Source organism: Girardinichthys multiradiatus, chromosome 10, assembly GCF_021462225.1.
Source record: "Girardinichthys multiradiatus isolate DD_20200921_A chromosome 10, DD_fGirMul_XY1, whole genome shotgun sequence".
Lineage (NCBI taxonomy): Eukaryota > Metazoa > Chordata > Actinopteri > Cyprinodontiformes > Goodeidae > Girardinichthys > Girardinichthys multiradiatus.
Genome location: NC_061803.1, coordinates 2391713 through 2408404, shown reverse-complemented (window position 1 = coordinate 2408404; position 16692 = coordinate 2391713). Strand labels below are relative to the sequence as shown.

The window sequence follows — 16692 nt, the reverse complement described above, 5'->3', positions numbered from 1 at the left end:
CCACTTACAAGAAAGAAAGATTTGGCTGTTAGGAAATATTTCCGGTCATAAAAACATGGTCAGCAATGGTGCAGAAACTAAAGGAGCACCACCCATCCACTCTTATTAGCATAAAACCTTTTTAAAGCTACAGTTGACGAGCTACAAGTAGCAGCTTTGATTCCAAGCTTGCTACCCTAGCAGACAGCTCAACTAACTAACCAACTAGTATTAGCCTGACGTGCTACTCAAAAAGGATTAGAATAACAAAAAAGTGTAATATTCTGCACAATAAGCACTAGAAACCTACAACTTAATTTGGCAGGTGTATATTAGGTATTGTATGTTTAGGTCCGTGTATTATAAATACAAAAACGAATGGTATAGTCAATATACTATATTATTTTGACATATGTAAGAATAATTACTACTTTTCTGCTATAAATAGACACATGATATACATTCTTGTTTTAAACCTTTGTATTAAAAATGTGCAAACATGGTCTTGGAGAATATTTCCCAGCAGTGGCCAGCCTGCCAAAATGACTCAAAGGGTACATCAATGACTCATCTATGAGGTCACAAAAGTACCAAGATTCACATTTATACTACCTCAGTTAAGGTCAGTGTTCATGATTGAGCCAATTGCTATCCACTCGGGGGTCCAAAGTTAAAAACCACTACTGATTAAAAAAGATTACAAAAGCCTGTCTCACATTGGACAAATAAAATCCTTAATGAGCCTCAAGAAAATATTCTGTTGACCGATGAGACATCAGCAGAACATTTTGGAAGGCGTGGGTCCGGGTACATCTAGGATAGAACCGGCAGCCTTTCATAAAAAAGATCTTTAAACTGACAGTCAAACAAAATGGCGGTGATATGATGATCTGGGGCTGCCTTCCTATTTCAGACCTGAAAGACTTGCCATAATGGATTGAACCATGAATTCTGCTCTCTAGCAGAACATTCTGAAGGAGAACATCCTATGCTCTAAGGAAGTTCCGAATGGGCCAAAAAACACAAAATAAGGGTTTTAGAGTGGCCTAATTCAAGTACAGGCTTCAATCCAATTGAATTGTTTTGGTGTGCCCACTGGTAATTCCTTAAAAATCATCTGATGTGGCTGAATTAGGACAATTCTGTAAAGAAGAGTGGGCAAAAACACAGTGACGAAAAAGACTTCTTGTTATTGTAGCTAAGGATGGCAAAAGCAGTTATTAGGTTTAAGACCTGTCGACTTTAGTCTGCTTCTTTGTACTTACTAAAACTTACATTTAAAAAAAAAACATTTTATATTTTTCTAGGTTATCTTTCAATAACATAAAAGGTATTTCATGGTGTAAAACGTTTAAAAAAGAAGTCTGACGCGCAGCACAACTTTTTCCCCAGACTCTGCTTTGCTTCTTGATTTGTTGAGGCGTAAAAAAAAAAAAAAAAAAAAAAAGATGCCGTTCACTAAATGAACGTCTGTTCCAAACAGTTTGCAGGCCACATGGGTGTAAGTCGATACGGACCAGTGAAGCCGTTTCAGTCCAGCGCTCCGGAGTTCAGCGGGTTGTCAGCGGCGGTGGGGGCGGACACGGCAGGACTATCCTCTGCTGTCCTGCGGTAACATTGTTGTGGAACGACGTCACACCTCGAAAATGAAGGCACGGAGGCAGCCATTACTGGAGCTTCTCTAATTATTTTATTCCAAATAAATACTCACGGAAAACTCCCATGGCAAGAGCTACAAGTCACATGGTAGGTGTTAAAACTTTACAAGAATGGGTCTTCGAAGCCGGTGTGCGGATTGCGCCGTATAGCAGCTTTATCATAAGAAGTAGTTATCTGGGCCTTCGGCTGAGGTGGCCGTAAAATATCACTCTAACTCACTAGCATCGTTAGCTTAGCAGCGGTTCAGCTCTTTCAGGCTTTCCTGTTTTTGGATTAATTTATGGCGACCTGCTTTTCTATCACCTCTGTAGCAAATAATAACGTAAGAGTGTTTGATAATGTCTGTTTTTTAACTGTACGAGACCATTCCTCCTGTCCAGGAATGGACCGCTAATGGTAGCTTAGGTTCGCGCTTTCGACCGATGCTCCACTTGCTAGCAAGCTAAAGCTAGCTTTATTACGTTCCACCTTTCGTTAAAATGTGGTTTTCTGGTGATAACGTTGTGTTTTTCGATTGCCAACTTTAGCATTTCGACAGCAATAACTACAGAAACAACATCGAGCGCGATTGAGAAGCAGCATCTGAGTAGATGGGGTTGAAGTTGCTTGCTTTGCTAAGGTTAGCTAATTTACTGTTGGCGTAAAGTTTGCAACTTGCTGTCAGAGATGGTCGGTGTTTTGCCGAATAAAGCACCCCAGCCGTCCGAAGTATCGTTGTGATGGAAAGAGCCCTTGGAAACAATTGTATTTACAAACTGGTTAACGTTAAACCTGATAGTTTGAATTGTTTTTTCTTGTCAGAACGCATTAGGAACACGATAATCTACCATTTATTTTCCCATATATGCACACAGACTGTTTTTATGGCAGGTAAGGGACGCTTTTATATGCTAAGGGTGCCTTGTTTCCGCAACACCGGCTTTATTTGATAAGGTAACCAACTGCTAATGCTAGCTTGCTAGCAGGGTTTGGTTAGCAAGGAAAGTTCGCCTAGGCTAGCTGTTACCAAAGTTCACATGGTTAGGAAAATGTTGCTTGAAGTTGTATACCAGCCATTATATTTGCTGACTTAATAACAATGGGTCTCCAGGCAGTTTCACGGACAGCTGGCAATAATAGGGTCAAGTCCGGAATAGGCAGCTAAAAGGCCACACCTTGCTTCTTTACGAGAAGCTCAGCCAGTTTCACGAACTGAGCTAAAAGCTGAAAAACAATAATAGTTGTAGTTGGTCCATGTATTAAAAATGGCTGTTGCTGAAATGAACAGCAGTGAAGTGCTCAGAAAGCACCGTAAAGCCTTGTGTGCCGTCTTTGTGTCTTCACGTCAGTTGGTGGGTTTCACTTTTCGTTTCCCTTTAAAGTTTTATCAAAATATTTAGTATATAAACAGTTGAGCGGGTTGTTGTAAGTTGCTGCTGTCCCATGAAAAGAAACTTTGACATAGTTTTTACCGGCTGAACACCAAAGGGTGGGACCTCCAAGCTTCTTGGTCGTCAGTTGTCTATCAACACCAGACTTTGCCCCTCTAATACACCAGTTTTAAGTTTGTAATACTTCACCCAGAGTGTGAACAGTTTGACGTTTTTTTTTACAAGACATATAATGGGTGTTGTCTGTGTGATGTGAATCATTTCTCTTCTCCCTCCTACACATGGTTTCTGAATGACACTGACTTATTCTCGTGTTTGCCTAATAATTGTATTTAGTTAAGAAGGTCTGCAACTTCATAAATGATTAGACATTACAGAGAAAAACAATGAGGACGTTTTAGTTTTATTCTTTAATGTCTTTCAGTGTGTAGTTTAAATGTTACTAAAATTTGACCAGATCTTTTTGGATTCTGTGCACCAACTAGGCTTTTCTTGATTGGCACTGTTTTAATTTTGACTAATTCAGATTTTTTTCCCGTCCTGTAACATAAAAAATAAACTGCAAATTCAGTGATAAGATTATATAAAATCTTTCATTAAAATTTTTATTAGATTCAAAAACGTGAACAATGTAGATTCTGTTGGTCGGTGTGTTCATAGGCTGAAGTTGGTGGACGTTCTTAGTTTTGATGCATTTATTGAATAGGAGAAAAAATACTTTTTACCTGTTGATCATGGATCAGAGCTGATCATGGGAAAACTGTCCGATTTCGGTGTGTGGTCAATTGACTGCTGCATCTTTAGTCTTCAGACGTCTGTTATCGTGATTAAATTTTAAGTACATTGGTTTTATTTTCACAGTCCAAAAACATGACTGTTAGGTAAATTGGTTTCTCTAAATTGCCCGTAGGTGTATGAACGAGTGTGTGCATTGTGTGTCTGTGTTGCCCTGCGATGGACTGGCGACCTGTCCAGGGTGAACCCTGCCCCTCGCCGTAGACTTCTGGAGATAGGCACCAGCTTCCCTGCGACCCACTATGGAAGAAGCGGTATAGAAGATAGATGAATGAATGAATGAATGGTTTTATTTTCACAAGGGCTTCAAGATGTTGGGGAAAACATTAGTTTGAGATATTATTGTTGCACTGATGATATTTAGATTAACCCATAATTGCATCATTGAATATAAAGAACAGTGGAAGATCATCCAACTGGTAAAATCCATTAATAATCAGTTTGAATGCATGAGGTGTAAAATATTAAATGCTACTCAATCTTTCTGATTGTGATGTTGCACATGTTGATATAGTGATGATTGGATTTCAGTATATTGTATGTCTGTACTTTTCTAGCCAACTTGCGTTAGTTTTAGCCTAGAAGCAAACAGGCGGATGTCGTTTACTTGTGGAGGATAAGCAGCTGCTAAATACCTTCTTGTTCAGGAAGTCACAGTTCAAATTAAAGGCTAAAACTTCAGTACTCTTTACTAAGACTTTATTAAGTGAGGATACGTTTATTAAAACCAGGAGGATTTTATTTTGGAAAAAAACAAGATCTCCAGCTGCATCACCTTGCTGACTTGGATATTTTCTTTTGTTCTAGTATGATGTTGTGCCCATTCAGCCCAACGTTGCCATCTGTTCCTGCTCACATCCATCAATGGCAAGAAACCACCCTGACTCCTGTTCGCCACTTGCTATCCCAAGCGCAAGCAGTAGTCACTGCCCCGGTATGGAGGGCTCAACCTCTCAGCCCTGTGCTGTAGGAGCATCTGGCAGCAGCCAGAGTTCGGACGTCTGCAGACAACCGACCCCCCAGACACCTCAGCCACGCAAGAAGAAGCCAGAGGATTTCAAGTTTGGCAAGATACTGGGAGAGGGTTCCTTCTCAACGGTACAGTAGTTGAATTCCTTTCTCTGTCTATGAATCACACTGTGGTAGATGTTACTACATGCTAGCATTCTTTTGAATACTTGGATGAGTCATTCTCGGTTCACCTGAGGTGAATTCAAAAGTGGTTCCAAAGCATTTTTGTAACTCTTCAGCTTGGTTAGCCCAGCTGCTAATGTGCAAAGTTTTTCTCCTTCCTCTTCCTTTTGTCCTTTAGGTTGTTCTGGCAAGAGAGCTGGCCACAGGGAAAGAATATGCAAGTCAGTAACAACACAACCGTTTCCTTTTTAATATTGTCATAAAAATGGATAATATATCAGACATACATGAACTCATTTTTATTCTCTTTCTGTCTTTCCAACAGTTAAGATTTTAGAGAAGCGCCACATTATGAAGGAGAACAAAGTCCAGTACGTGAAAAGAGAAAGAGATTTGATGTCGAATCTTGATCACCCGTTCTTTGTAAAGCTCTATTTCACATTTCAAGATGATGAGAAGTTGTGTATCCTTTCCAATGGTGGTCAAAGAGTGTTTTTAGAGATGCAGCCAACATTTCTTGAGCTACGCTTTGGTACAGCTTTGACTGGCTAATCCAGATTTTTCTTTAAAAGCTATTCTTAAAACATTGGAAATATTTGTTTCCAGCCGAGGTGACGTCAGGCTGCGTGTGTTGAGTCACTGTTCATCCTAAAACAATCTTATATTAGCAGTGAGTGTGGTTAGCATTAGTAACTAATCAGTAGTGTGTGTGTGCTCTCTAGTTATGTAGATCTGGGATTTCCAAAAGTATAAAATAAATCAACTTTGCTATTTATGTTGTCTGCTGAAATCCTACTTCCTGAGTAAAAGTAGCAGCCTGATTGATCAGCCAACATGCTTCTGTGGCAAAAAGTTTCCTTTTAATTGGCATTTTAAAGTCCTCTCCCCCTCTACAAGCATCCATACCAAAGAGGGCTATTATCGGTACGACCTGCTGGAGCTTGGTTCTGTGCGTTCACGCAGCTGGTCAGAACCGATGCAGAAGAAAACAGCAGATATCTCTCTGTATCTCCAGCTGTTTCTGCATTACCTGCTCAGATGTATCGTTGGTTTAAGGTTTTCCTTGACAGACGTTTTGTAGATTTTGGTCTTAGCTATGCTAAGAATGGTGAACTCCTAAAATACATTCGCAAAATAGGTTCATTTGATGAGACCTGTACGCGGTTCTACTCTGCCGAAATAGTTTGTGCTCTAGAATACTTACACAAAAAGGGGATAATTCACAGGTAAGAATTTGCTCTCGTATCCTCTAGTATTCTTTAACTATATAATTTTTTTAATCTAATAACAATTTTTAACTTTTTTAAATTCATTTTATTTCAGAGATCTGAAACCAGAAAATATTCTTTTGAACGAGGAGATGCACGTCCAGATAACAGATTTTGGAACAGCAAAACAGTTATCATCTGACAGTAAACAAGGTATAACTGAAGCTCTGAGTTTATGTTTAGGTTTAAAAGGTTTGAGTCAAATCTTACATTTTATCAGCTTAAAGTTGAAGGAACTAGTCTGAAGAGAGCCACCTGCTTTTTGTTGGTACCAATCATGATGCTGCTCACATGTGGCCGTCTAGAGATGATGATTTATTTGTTTTCACAAGTTTACGTCGATTGTTTTTATCCTCCCTTTTTAATATAGTTTGGAAAATTTGAAAGCAAACATTAAATTTTAAGTTTTAGCTAAATTACATTTTACTTAAAATATATTTTGTCAAATTTTATTATTTTATATTATTTTTTGTTAATTGTTTATGATATCTGCATATGTACATCACTCTGTGGACCTTGGTTTATTATTATTGAGTGCTTTATAAATAAATGTAGTATGGTAAGAAAAAGACATAAAAACAAAATTGTACCTTTTAGGTTTGAAGTATTACTATTCCAGCTTTATAAAAAGATTTTTTACCTCATGCAATATCTCCCTAACTCTTTTTTTATGTACACCATTTTGCAGCAAGAGCAAACTCCTTTGTGGGAACAGCACAGTACGTGTCTCCAGAGCTGCTAACAGAAAAGTCGGCCTGCAAGAGGTGCATTTTTCATTTGGTTTTATGCAGATTTTAGATGTTTTTTTTTTAATTTTTTATTATTACTCAAATGTAATTCTTATTGTTTTCATGGTTTATTCTTGTTCTTACAGCTCTGATCTTTGGGCTTTGGGGTGTATTATCTATCAGCTGGTGGCTGGTTTACCACCGTTCAGAGCTGGGTAAGAACTCCACACTTACTGTGTTAATACAGTTATTTTTTGTATTTTTATATATACAGTACAGACCAAAAGTTTGGACACACCTTCTCATTCAAAGAGTTTTCTTTATTTTCATGACTATGAATATTGTAGCTTCACACTGAAAGCATCAAAACTATGAATTAACACATGTGGAATTATATACTGAACAAAAAAGTGTGAAACAACTGAAAATATGTCTTATATTCTAGGTTCTTCAAAGTAGCCACCTTTTTGCTTTCATTACTGCTCCGCACACTCTTGGCATTCTGTTGATGAGCTTCAAGAGGTAGTCACCTGAAATGGTTTTCACTTCACAGGTGTGTCCTGTCAGGTTTAATAAGTGGGATTTCAAGCCTTATAAATGTGGTTGGGACCATCAGTTGTGTCGTGCAGGAGGTGGATACAGTACACAGCTGATAGTCCTACTGAATAGATTGTTAGAATTTGTATTATGGCAAGAAAAAAGCAGCTAAGTAAAGAAAAACGAGTGGCCATCATTACTTTAAGAAATGAAGGTCAGTCAGTCCGAACAATTGGGAAAACTTTGAAAGTGTCCCCAAGTGCAGTCGCAAAAACCATCAAGCGCTACAAAGAAACTGGCTCACATGAGCACCGTCCCTGGAAAGGAAGACCAAGAGTCACCTCTGCTGCAAACGATAAGTTCATCCGAGTCACCAGCCTCAGAAATCGCAGGTTAACAGCAGCTCAGATTAGAGAACAGGTCAATGCCACACAGAGTTCTAGCAGCAGACACATCTCTAGAACAACTGTTAAGAGGAGACTGTGTGAATCAGGCCTTCATGGTAAAATAGCTGCTAGGAAACCACTGCTGAGGACAGGCAACAAGCAGAAGAGACTTGTTTGGGCTAAAGAACACAAGGAATGGACATTAGACCAGTGGAAATCTGTGCTTTGGTCTGATGAGTCCAAGTTTGAGATCTTTGGTTCCAAGCACCGTGTCTTTGTGCGACGCAGAAGAGGTGAACGGATGGACTCTACATGCCTGGTTCCCACCGTGAAGCATGGAGGAGGAGGTGTGATGGTGTGGGGGTGCTTTGTTGGTGACACTGTTGGGGATTTATTCAAAATTGAAGGCATACTGAACCAGCATGGCTACCACAGCATCTTGCAGCAGCATGCCATTCCATCCGGTTTGCGTTTAGTTGGACCATCATTTATTTTTCAACAGGACAATGACCCCAAACACACCTCCAGGCTGTGTAAGGGCGATTTGACCAAGAAGGAGAGTGATGGGGTGCAGCGCCAGATGACCTGGCCTCCACAGTCACCGGACCTGAACCCAATCGAGATGGTTTGGAGTGAGCTGGACCGCAGAGTGAAGGCAAAAGGGCCAACAAGTGCTAAGCATCTCTGGGAACTCCTTCAAGACTGTTGGAAAACCATTTCAGGTGACGACCTCTTGAAGCTCATCACCAGAATACCAAGAGTGTGCGGAGCAGTAATCAAAGAAAAAGGTGGTTACTTTGAAGAACCTAGAATATAAGACATATTTTCAGTTGTTTCACACTTTTTTGTTCAGTATATAATTCCACATGATTTAATTCATAGTTTTGATGCCTTCAGTGTGAAGCTACAATATTCATAGTCATGAAAATAAAGAAAACTCTTTGAATGAGAAGGTGTCCAAACTTTTGGTCTGTACTGTATGTATCCATCCATCAGTGTCTGGTGAACGTAGGTGTCTGGTTTTGCTTTTCTGAGACTGTCTTTGGTGCTCACGGGGAATTAAAGGCCTCTTCTGTATAATACGTCACATTAAACTTTATACATATCATTACTGTCTATGTTCTGGCTGGTTATACACATTAATTTCCCTTTGAAAATGTAATGGTGGTAAAATAAGTGAATTTCTTGCCTGCTTCTGGTGGTAACTTGTTTCTTTTACAATTGCTTGTGCTGTTATAGAAATGAGTACCTAATATTCCAGAAAATAATAAAGCTGGAGTATGAGTTCCCAGAAAAATTCTTCCCCAAAGCCAAGGATCTCGTTGAACAACTGCTGGTAAGGCATCTATGCTGGTAACATGATACATGTTGGGAGTATTTGCAGGATTGGTTGTTTAAGGTAAAGAAAGTATTCTCTCTAAGTAGGTCTACTTGTGTGTTTTCTTCTACCTGCAGTCGTTGGACCCATCCAAGCGGCTTGGTTGTGAAGAGATGGGAGGGTACGACCCACTGAAGCAGCATCCCTTCTTTGACTCAATTTCCTGGAGGGATTTACACCTACAGACACCTCCTAAACTCACACCTTACCTGCCAGCCATGTCTGAAGATGATGAGGACTGCTATGGAAATGTGAGTTGTTCTCCCCTGCTAGCGCTAACAAGCAGAAACCACAGCCTTACTGGAACACATACTGAAACCAGTTGGTATCCCAGCTATTAATATTTTTTTTATCCTCTCCATCATTGTGATTGTTAGTATGATGACCTCCTGAGCCAGTTCAGCAACATGCAGGTGGCCCCGTCCAGCTCATCACACTCCTTGTCACCACACGACTCTGCACCGCCGCAGAGATCCAGCAGCAACATAGAGCAGTACATCCATGACCTGGACAACAACTCCTTTGAGCTGGACCTGCAGTTCACCGAAGAAGAAAAGAAATTATTGCTGGACAAACAGACCAATGGGAACCCTTGGTGAGTGGAAGTGTTGTTCATATAATTCTTGTGTTCTGTTTGTTTTGAAAGAAAAATTACTTTTGCTTTTTTTTTTTTTTTTTCTTTCACACAGGCATCAGTTTGTGGAGAATAATCTCATCTTGAAAATGGGCCCAGTGGATAAACGCAAGGTGCGTATGAATTTCACTGCATTCGTTTACGTTCCTGGGATTGTTTCAGTCACTGAAATATATTTTTGCTTAGAAAATGTATAAGTGGTGTCCATAAGGTGTGCTTCGTCAAGCGGCAACCAGGGTGGTTTTCTTTCATTTTAACCGCAGAAACCAGAATAACATCTGATTCCCTGGGTAGACATGATTTTAATTCAGCTTCAGAAAGTTGAAGCCATTTATTTACACACTCTGTATAACAACATATGTAGCCTTTTTTTTTTTTTTCTCACCTTTGAGTGTATTTTAAGCCAGGCCTCAAACATGCGGCTTTGTTGTCATGTGTGACGTCCTGGAAGGGATTTGCAGACCTTCACACGTCTGATTCATCCTTGGGTACAATTCCCAGATGTTCAAACAATTATATGCACGTATAACCCGCATGCTGTTCTGGAAGGAAACTGGTTTTGGGGCCCAGTGATGAACAGGTTTTGGTGCTACAGGTTTAAATTAAGACCTTATGAAGATGAGGCTGAAGGTGGCAAGAGAGTCATTATCCACAGTGAAACAAGTGGGTTGGAAGTCCACTCTGCGAGAAAGAAACTCCTTTTCCACAGAAAAATTTAAATAACGGTGATATTTATTACCTGTATAAAAGGAATTATTGGTAATTTGTCTTCCTTCTGTTCCCACTGCTCTGAAAGGCTGTGGAAAGTTAATTTAAATCAGCCTGACGATATATGTTGAAGAAAACTGCACTGCACCTTTAGTCCAGCGGGTGGCAGTAATGGGTAACTAAAGGCCAACAAAGAAGCCTTTATCCCGCCATTCTCTTACAAACAAGATGGAGAACAGAACTTACAACTGGCTTGTTTGCTTGTGGTGCTGCACCACATTGTAATGCTAACCGTGCGCTTATATATGAATCTGGTTTAAATAAAAAGCAACACGCAGGTCTTAAATATGGCGGGTGAGAGGAAGTCAGAACACTGCAAGAAAGGGTCCACCAATCCTCGTTGCTCAGCAATTAACCCCACCTCTCAACAATCCTCCAAACTACAACCTTTAATCCAGGAGAGTGTGGACCCAGGAAATTGATTTTATTCTGGTAAAACTGTGTCAACACATGGAGGGCTTTCAAAATCCTGGGTCATTTCTGAAAGTCCATGCATGGAAAATGGGCTGCTGCTTCCCAATTATGAGAGCGTTTATTTAACAATAAATTCAAATTAATCATATCTGAAAATCCAAAAAACTTGCAGTACTGTTAGGATTGTAACTTTTAATATTTTCTCCACTAAGAAAATAGTAAAAATAGAGAGCATCGAGAGACCTGATTAAATCCAGTAGTTGTGTGCAGTTTAATGATAACAATCATATTGCTTTATACAACTGGTTTCCTTAGGAAGCTTATCTCAACATGGTTGTTTTTTAAGACCACTATTTCTTTGTTGGGATGTGCCTGAATGGAAGCTAACATGTCCCAATATTCAAATTAAAACGGATTAATAAAATGCTTTTTCATTTTCAAAATGAAGCTGCATTTTCTGACTCATAAATAAAATTAAATAAATCATTCAAACTGCATTTTCATTTTCTTTTCCAAGACTGCTCAATTTGTTAATTAATTAAAACGATAAATAAAATAACGTTTAACATTTCATTTTCAAAACATGTCCCAGCAAAAAGTGACCAAAATTCATTTTTGAAATGTCAAATTTGAAAATTAAAATGTATTAACAGAAATGCGTTTTTATTTTAAAGTCATAGCTGCATTTTTTGACTCATAAATGAAATTGCTAATAGATCTTTCACAATGCACACCGCTCCCTAACGTACAAGATGCGTAACGGTGCGGTCTGGGGCAGGAGAAGAAGAGTTGCCACTGGCGTCACTCTCCTGCGCCGCTAGGAATTGCGAAGTCAAATTGATTTATGGATACTTTTTGTGGGCATGAAAATGAACAAGCATTTTCCTCTTAGTTATTTCTTTAGATGTGTCACACAATGAGCCAGTCTTGAAGAAGAAAATGAAAACGCAGTTTGAAAGATCTATTAGCAATTTCATTTATGAGTCAAAAAATGCAGCTATGACTTTAAAATGAAAACGCATTTCTGTTAATACATTTTAATTTTCAAATTTGACATTTCAAAAATGAATTTTGGTCACTTTTTGCTGGGACATGTTTTGAAAATGAAATGTTAAACGTTATTTTATTTATCATTTTAATTAATTAACAAATTGAGCAGTCTTGGAGAAGAAAATGAAAATGCAGTTTGATTTATTTTTAATTTTATTTATGAGTCAGAAAATGCAGCTTCATTTTGAAAATGAAAAGACATTTCTGTTAATACATTTTAATTAGAATATTGGGACATGTTAGCTTCCATAGTGACTGTAGAGACGTGCAGCCCTACATTTGCCGAGATTAGTCTACAAAAAAGTTGTAAAATACTTAATATTGTCACTTTCTCACAATAAATATAACACAATATTGTGATTGAAATTTTAAGTCCATATCACCCATCCCTAGTAGGCAGAACTGTGTTTGAGCCAAGCGGCCTGCAAACTCAACCCAGTTACACCAGTTCTGTCAGGAGGAATGGGCAAAAACTGTTGGGAGAAACATGTGGAAGGAAAACCCAGAACATTTGACCCAAGTCAGACAGTTTAAAATATAATTCTACCAAATACTGAAGAAAATAACAAATCTTTATTGACCTGAAACTGTTTAGTCTGATTTAATTTCAGTAAGAAAACAAGGATATGTGTTTGTTCATAAAATGTATGAATAAACCTGGTTTCAACATTATGTTGCTGCTGTGAAATAATTTAATATCATCAGATGTAATCCTGACCAGAGCTCCTCCTTCTTTTCTCTCACTTTAAAGGCGAATAAACACGGCCATCTTTGTTTTTCAACAGTTAAACCTTTCCTTAATATTTGGAGTGACTCTACATAACCTATAAAGTGTAATCACTGCTGATTGTAGCTGCTGACAATCATTTCTCCTTCTGTTTTTATTCCAACCCAGGGTCTGTTTGCTCGTCGGAGACAGCTCCTCCTGACCGAAGGACCACACCTGTACTACGTGGATCCTGTCAACAGGGTCCTGAAAGGGGAGATTCCTTGGTCTTCAGAGTTACGCCCTGAGGCCAAAAACTTCAAAACCTTCTTTGTTCACACGGTAAACAATGATTTATTTCTATTGTCCTGTGTCTGCTTGCTCCTTCCATGGACCCTCTTCAATCATGTGGGTTTTCTGTTGTTTCTTTCACCGTTTAGCCTAACCGGACATACTATCTGATGGACCCCAGTGGAAATGCCGACAGATGGTGCAAGAAGATTCAGGAAGTGTGGAGAAAAATCTATCAGAGGCACCAAAACCCCGGCCTATAGGAGCACAATCAATTCTGTGTTCATTCATTTTAAGCTCTGAGGCCAATCACTGAGCAGAATAACACCCTCTTTAGAGCCCTTCATCACCGCAATTTAAACAAACTCTTAGAGACGCTGGCATCTAGACCTTGTTTGTTTTTCCTGAGTAGATCCATGGGAAAAATACGACTTTGGATTCAGGGTTGCTTTGCTTGTTCTTTGTGCTCTCTCTGAGACCTCTATTGCATTTTCCATGTATGGGTGATAAGACTTCCACAATGAACATCTGCATTTTGTACATTCTGCTTTGGGTGCAGGGCTTGGGGTGGTGGAGAAGATGGGCAAGCTTGTCTTGTACAGTGACACAAGCTTGGGTACTGCTAGGACTATCCTGAATCCACGGACTGGTTTCCTGCTTCAATGATAACACAGAATCTAGCTTTTATGAACCAGAACCTGACCAGATATCTTTAATTAAACCATATCCTAATCATACATTATATGTGCAGTTGTTGTAAAGCCCGACATTTAGTGCATTTACTCTCTAGTTGTGACAAATACTGTAAACGGATTCAGTCACACACTTATCCAGCTCACATCCCACATGCCTCTTCTTCCCTTCTTGTTGGAGCCCATGTATTCTCATGGCATTGGAGTTGTTTTTCATTCTCTTGGTACTTGCTTATTGCAGTCCAATTAAGGTCTCTGAGTAACAAAGCAGAGTGCTGGTCTGCAGTGAGACACGGGTCTGGACCAGTATGTGAGAGTGAGCCTTCTATAGCTGTTACTAAGGTTGTTTTTTTCTGTTGGGGTGGGTAAACATGCCACTAGCTTCTACTTCTTCATCCTGACTTGCTTATCTTTCCTGCATGGCCAGTTTGGTTGCTATGGCTTCTCTTTTAAGCACTGGAGATGTAGTTTAAGTTAAAAAGTGGGTATTTTTGACTGCATTGGCAACCATTGCGAAAATTGGATGTCTTGTTTGTTTTGTACCATTTAACTGACTTCTGTGGTGTGAGTTCTCCTGAATTCATCTTCAGTTTGTCTTACTGAAAATAAAATCTCATGTGCTGACCACCCCATGCTGAACAGAAAACCTCCATGAACAGAGATGCATTCACATACCATCATTCTCACAAGCAATCAGAAAAGCTATTGTCCCTGGACAAGATGGCAGGTTGCCTCAGTGGGCTCATTTGCCCTTCCTTTTCTTTTTATTATCTTTGATTTTTGTTCTTGATTTGACTCCTGTTTGGGCCTATAGAAATTAAAGTGAATGATTTAACTCGTGCTCTTGTTTTAGCAATATGTATTATCAAAATGCTTTTAATTTTCGACATAGTACCTTAAGGTCCTTTCCGAAGGCCCCTCTTCCTTCAGCTGAGTCTGTCTGCAGTGTGTGACAGGAGTATAAGTGAACCGGACCCTGGAGCCAACCAGGGCTTGATGTGGCTGGATGTCAGTTAAAGGATATCCATCTGATCCAAATAAACCGATGAAATTGCTGTATCTATCTGTAAAGCGGAGGGAACGTCAGAAGAGTTTTTCCTCCTGATTTAATAAGAAAAACGAACATATTCTGAATCAAGTCGATGGCGGTCGGTTACATCACGTATGAAACACTCTACCTGGCTTGTAACTGATGAGAACTGTGATGTACAGATGATGTATTATCAAATCTGAAGCGAGTAATGCAATGATACTAGGATACAGTTTTTGTATTTTTTCTTGTATAAGGTTATTGATGGCTATTGTTTAGCCTATAGTTCATTCTGTGTTATTTAAATTCTAATATATGAATCATATTTGGATTGAAGTCATGTTCAGGGGCCATGTTGTGTATGTATTGAGATGTAAAGCCTTTGAATGTGAATAATTATTGTAAACTATAATATTTTACAGCTTTTTTCTTACTATATCATACATTTTCTATTTGCTCAGTGACTTAATCATATTCTGATAATTTAATGAATCTTTTCATTCTCTCTCTGATTATTTGTGCGCTAGGTCAGTAGATGTTGAATGATGAATTTTCCACTTAATGCTTGGTAGTCCAGTAATTAAAGCATGTAGGGATTTAGGCATTTAAATGAAAGCCATGTGTATTGTCTTCTGTTTAACAACCTCCGCCAGACACTGAACAGCATCCAGTGGTGATGACAGCTCACATCTTTGCAGCATGTAAATAAAGTACCGACACATTATCTGTGCTTTGGTGTGAAAATTAATTTCCAGATGAAAGGCATTCCTTGTGTTGTGATCATAAAGCAGATTTGTTTTGACTATGTTTATAGATGTCACTTGCAGATGCTCCTACAGCCTTTTGCTATCATGAAGTTCTCAGAAGAGCAAACTGGATAGTATGGAGGTCCAAAAGCGCCATGATTCAGTAGGTAAATCTTAAAACCAAAACTCCGATGTGCCGGTCATTTCTTAAATATATTAATCATATGGGATTAAAGGTTTTTTACAAAAATATTTCGCTATTGCACATTAATCTCTGAGTGGGCGGGGCTTACAGAGTCGGGTAAATTTAATCAGTCTAAAGGCTTGCTGTGTAGGGTAACCAATCAGATGTTAAGGCTGAGTGAAGCCATTTTAACAGTTTAAATTATGCTGCACAGCTGCTATTTTAGTCAGTACATTCAGACCCCTCCAGGGACATTTTGGGGGGTTTTTTGGAGACCCTTATTCAAAAGCATTTGTTCTACCTCCTCTCACTGAGTGGTGGGTGCTGCCGTTGGACTTTTCCCCAATGAGAATGCAAACTAATAGCTAACGCAAATGTGAAATTCACCGCGGCTTAAATGAATCCCTGTGTTTTATTTGTTGAGTCTGAATTAGTGACCGAGGCTCTTATTCAAATTCAGATTTATTATTTAAAAGGGGGGCGGTGTACTGTGTATTTCTTTATATGCAAAGGTTGGAGCTGTCGCTTTAAAACTGAAAAATATTCTGCAGAAAAAAAAAGATTGATTTAATTTGAGGTTCTGGATATATTTTCTGTCTCCCACCTTGATTCCTCTTAATTCCTGATATACAGATGAAACAGTGACGTCATTCTCGTGTTTTACTGCAATGTGTTTCACCATAAAACATTTTTGCTTTATTTATTTATTTTTTTGTGCAGTAAAGCACTAATGGCTGTCGAACCTTGTGAAGTGTACCAATAAAAATAGTAAGCAAAGACTGAAATAATGATCAGCTTTTCTGAACATAAAATAATATGTCAATGAAAAATAACCCTAAACCTCATCGCGATTTATGTATGCTAGACAATTTTTTATACATTACAATTTTAATAATTTGATGAAATATTTAAGAATAATTTATTTATTGATTAAATCGTGCCA

At 38.8% G+C, this 16692-nt stretch overlaps 1 protein-coding gene across 2 annotated transcripts; it reads left to right on the top strand.

Moving 5' to 3' along the window:
* Positions 1-1422: 1422 nt before the first annotated feature.
* pdpk1b (3-phosphoinositide dependent protein kinase 1b) lies at positions 1423-15543 on the top strand. 2 transcript variants are annotated; one of them, XM_047377988.1, is made up of 14 exons: positions 1423-1725; positions 4611-4901; positions 5116-5158; positions 5263-5400; positions 6019-6163; positions 6261-6358; positions 6894-6969; positions 7080-7148; positions 9096-9192; positions 9312-9485; positions 9612-9829; positions 9924-9981; positions 12996-13148; positions 13247-15543. In XM_047377988.1, exons 1-14 carry the CDS (start codon positions 1702-1704, stop codon positions 13358-13360), a joined length of 1698 nt encoding a protein of 565 aa, XP_047233944.1. In that variant the 5' UTR covers positions 1423-1701; the 3' UTR covers positions 13361-15543. The 2 variants fall into 2 exon arrangements, with proteins under 2 accessions (XP_047233944.1, XP_047233943.1); XM_047377987.1 differs by lacking the exon at positions 1423-1725 and adding an exon at positions 1824-1960.
* Positions 15544-16692: the final 1149 nt, after the last annotated feature.

What these genes read in the sequence shown, in the direction of transcription:
- pdpk1b (XM_047377987.1), top strand. Translation starts at nt 1,919, where the DNA reads ATGGCGACCTGCTTTTCTATCACCTCTGTAGCAAATAATAAC. An exon ending in GAGAGGGTTCCTTCTCAACG is followed by an intron (nt 4,902 to 5,115) that starts GTACAGTAGTTG and finishes TTTGTCCTTTAG; the next exon opens with GTTGTTCTGGCAAGAGAGCT. An exon ending in AAACCTTCTTTGTTCACACG is followed by an intron (nt 13,149 to 13,246) that starts GTAAACAATGAT and finishes TTCACCGTTTAG; the next exon opens with CCTAACCGGACATACTATCT.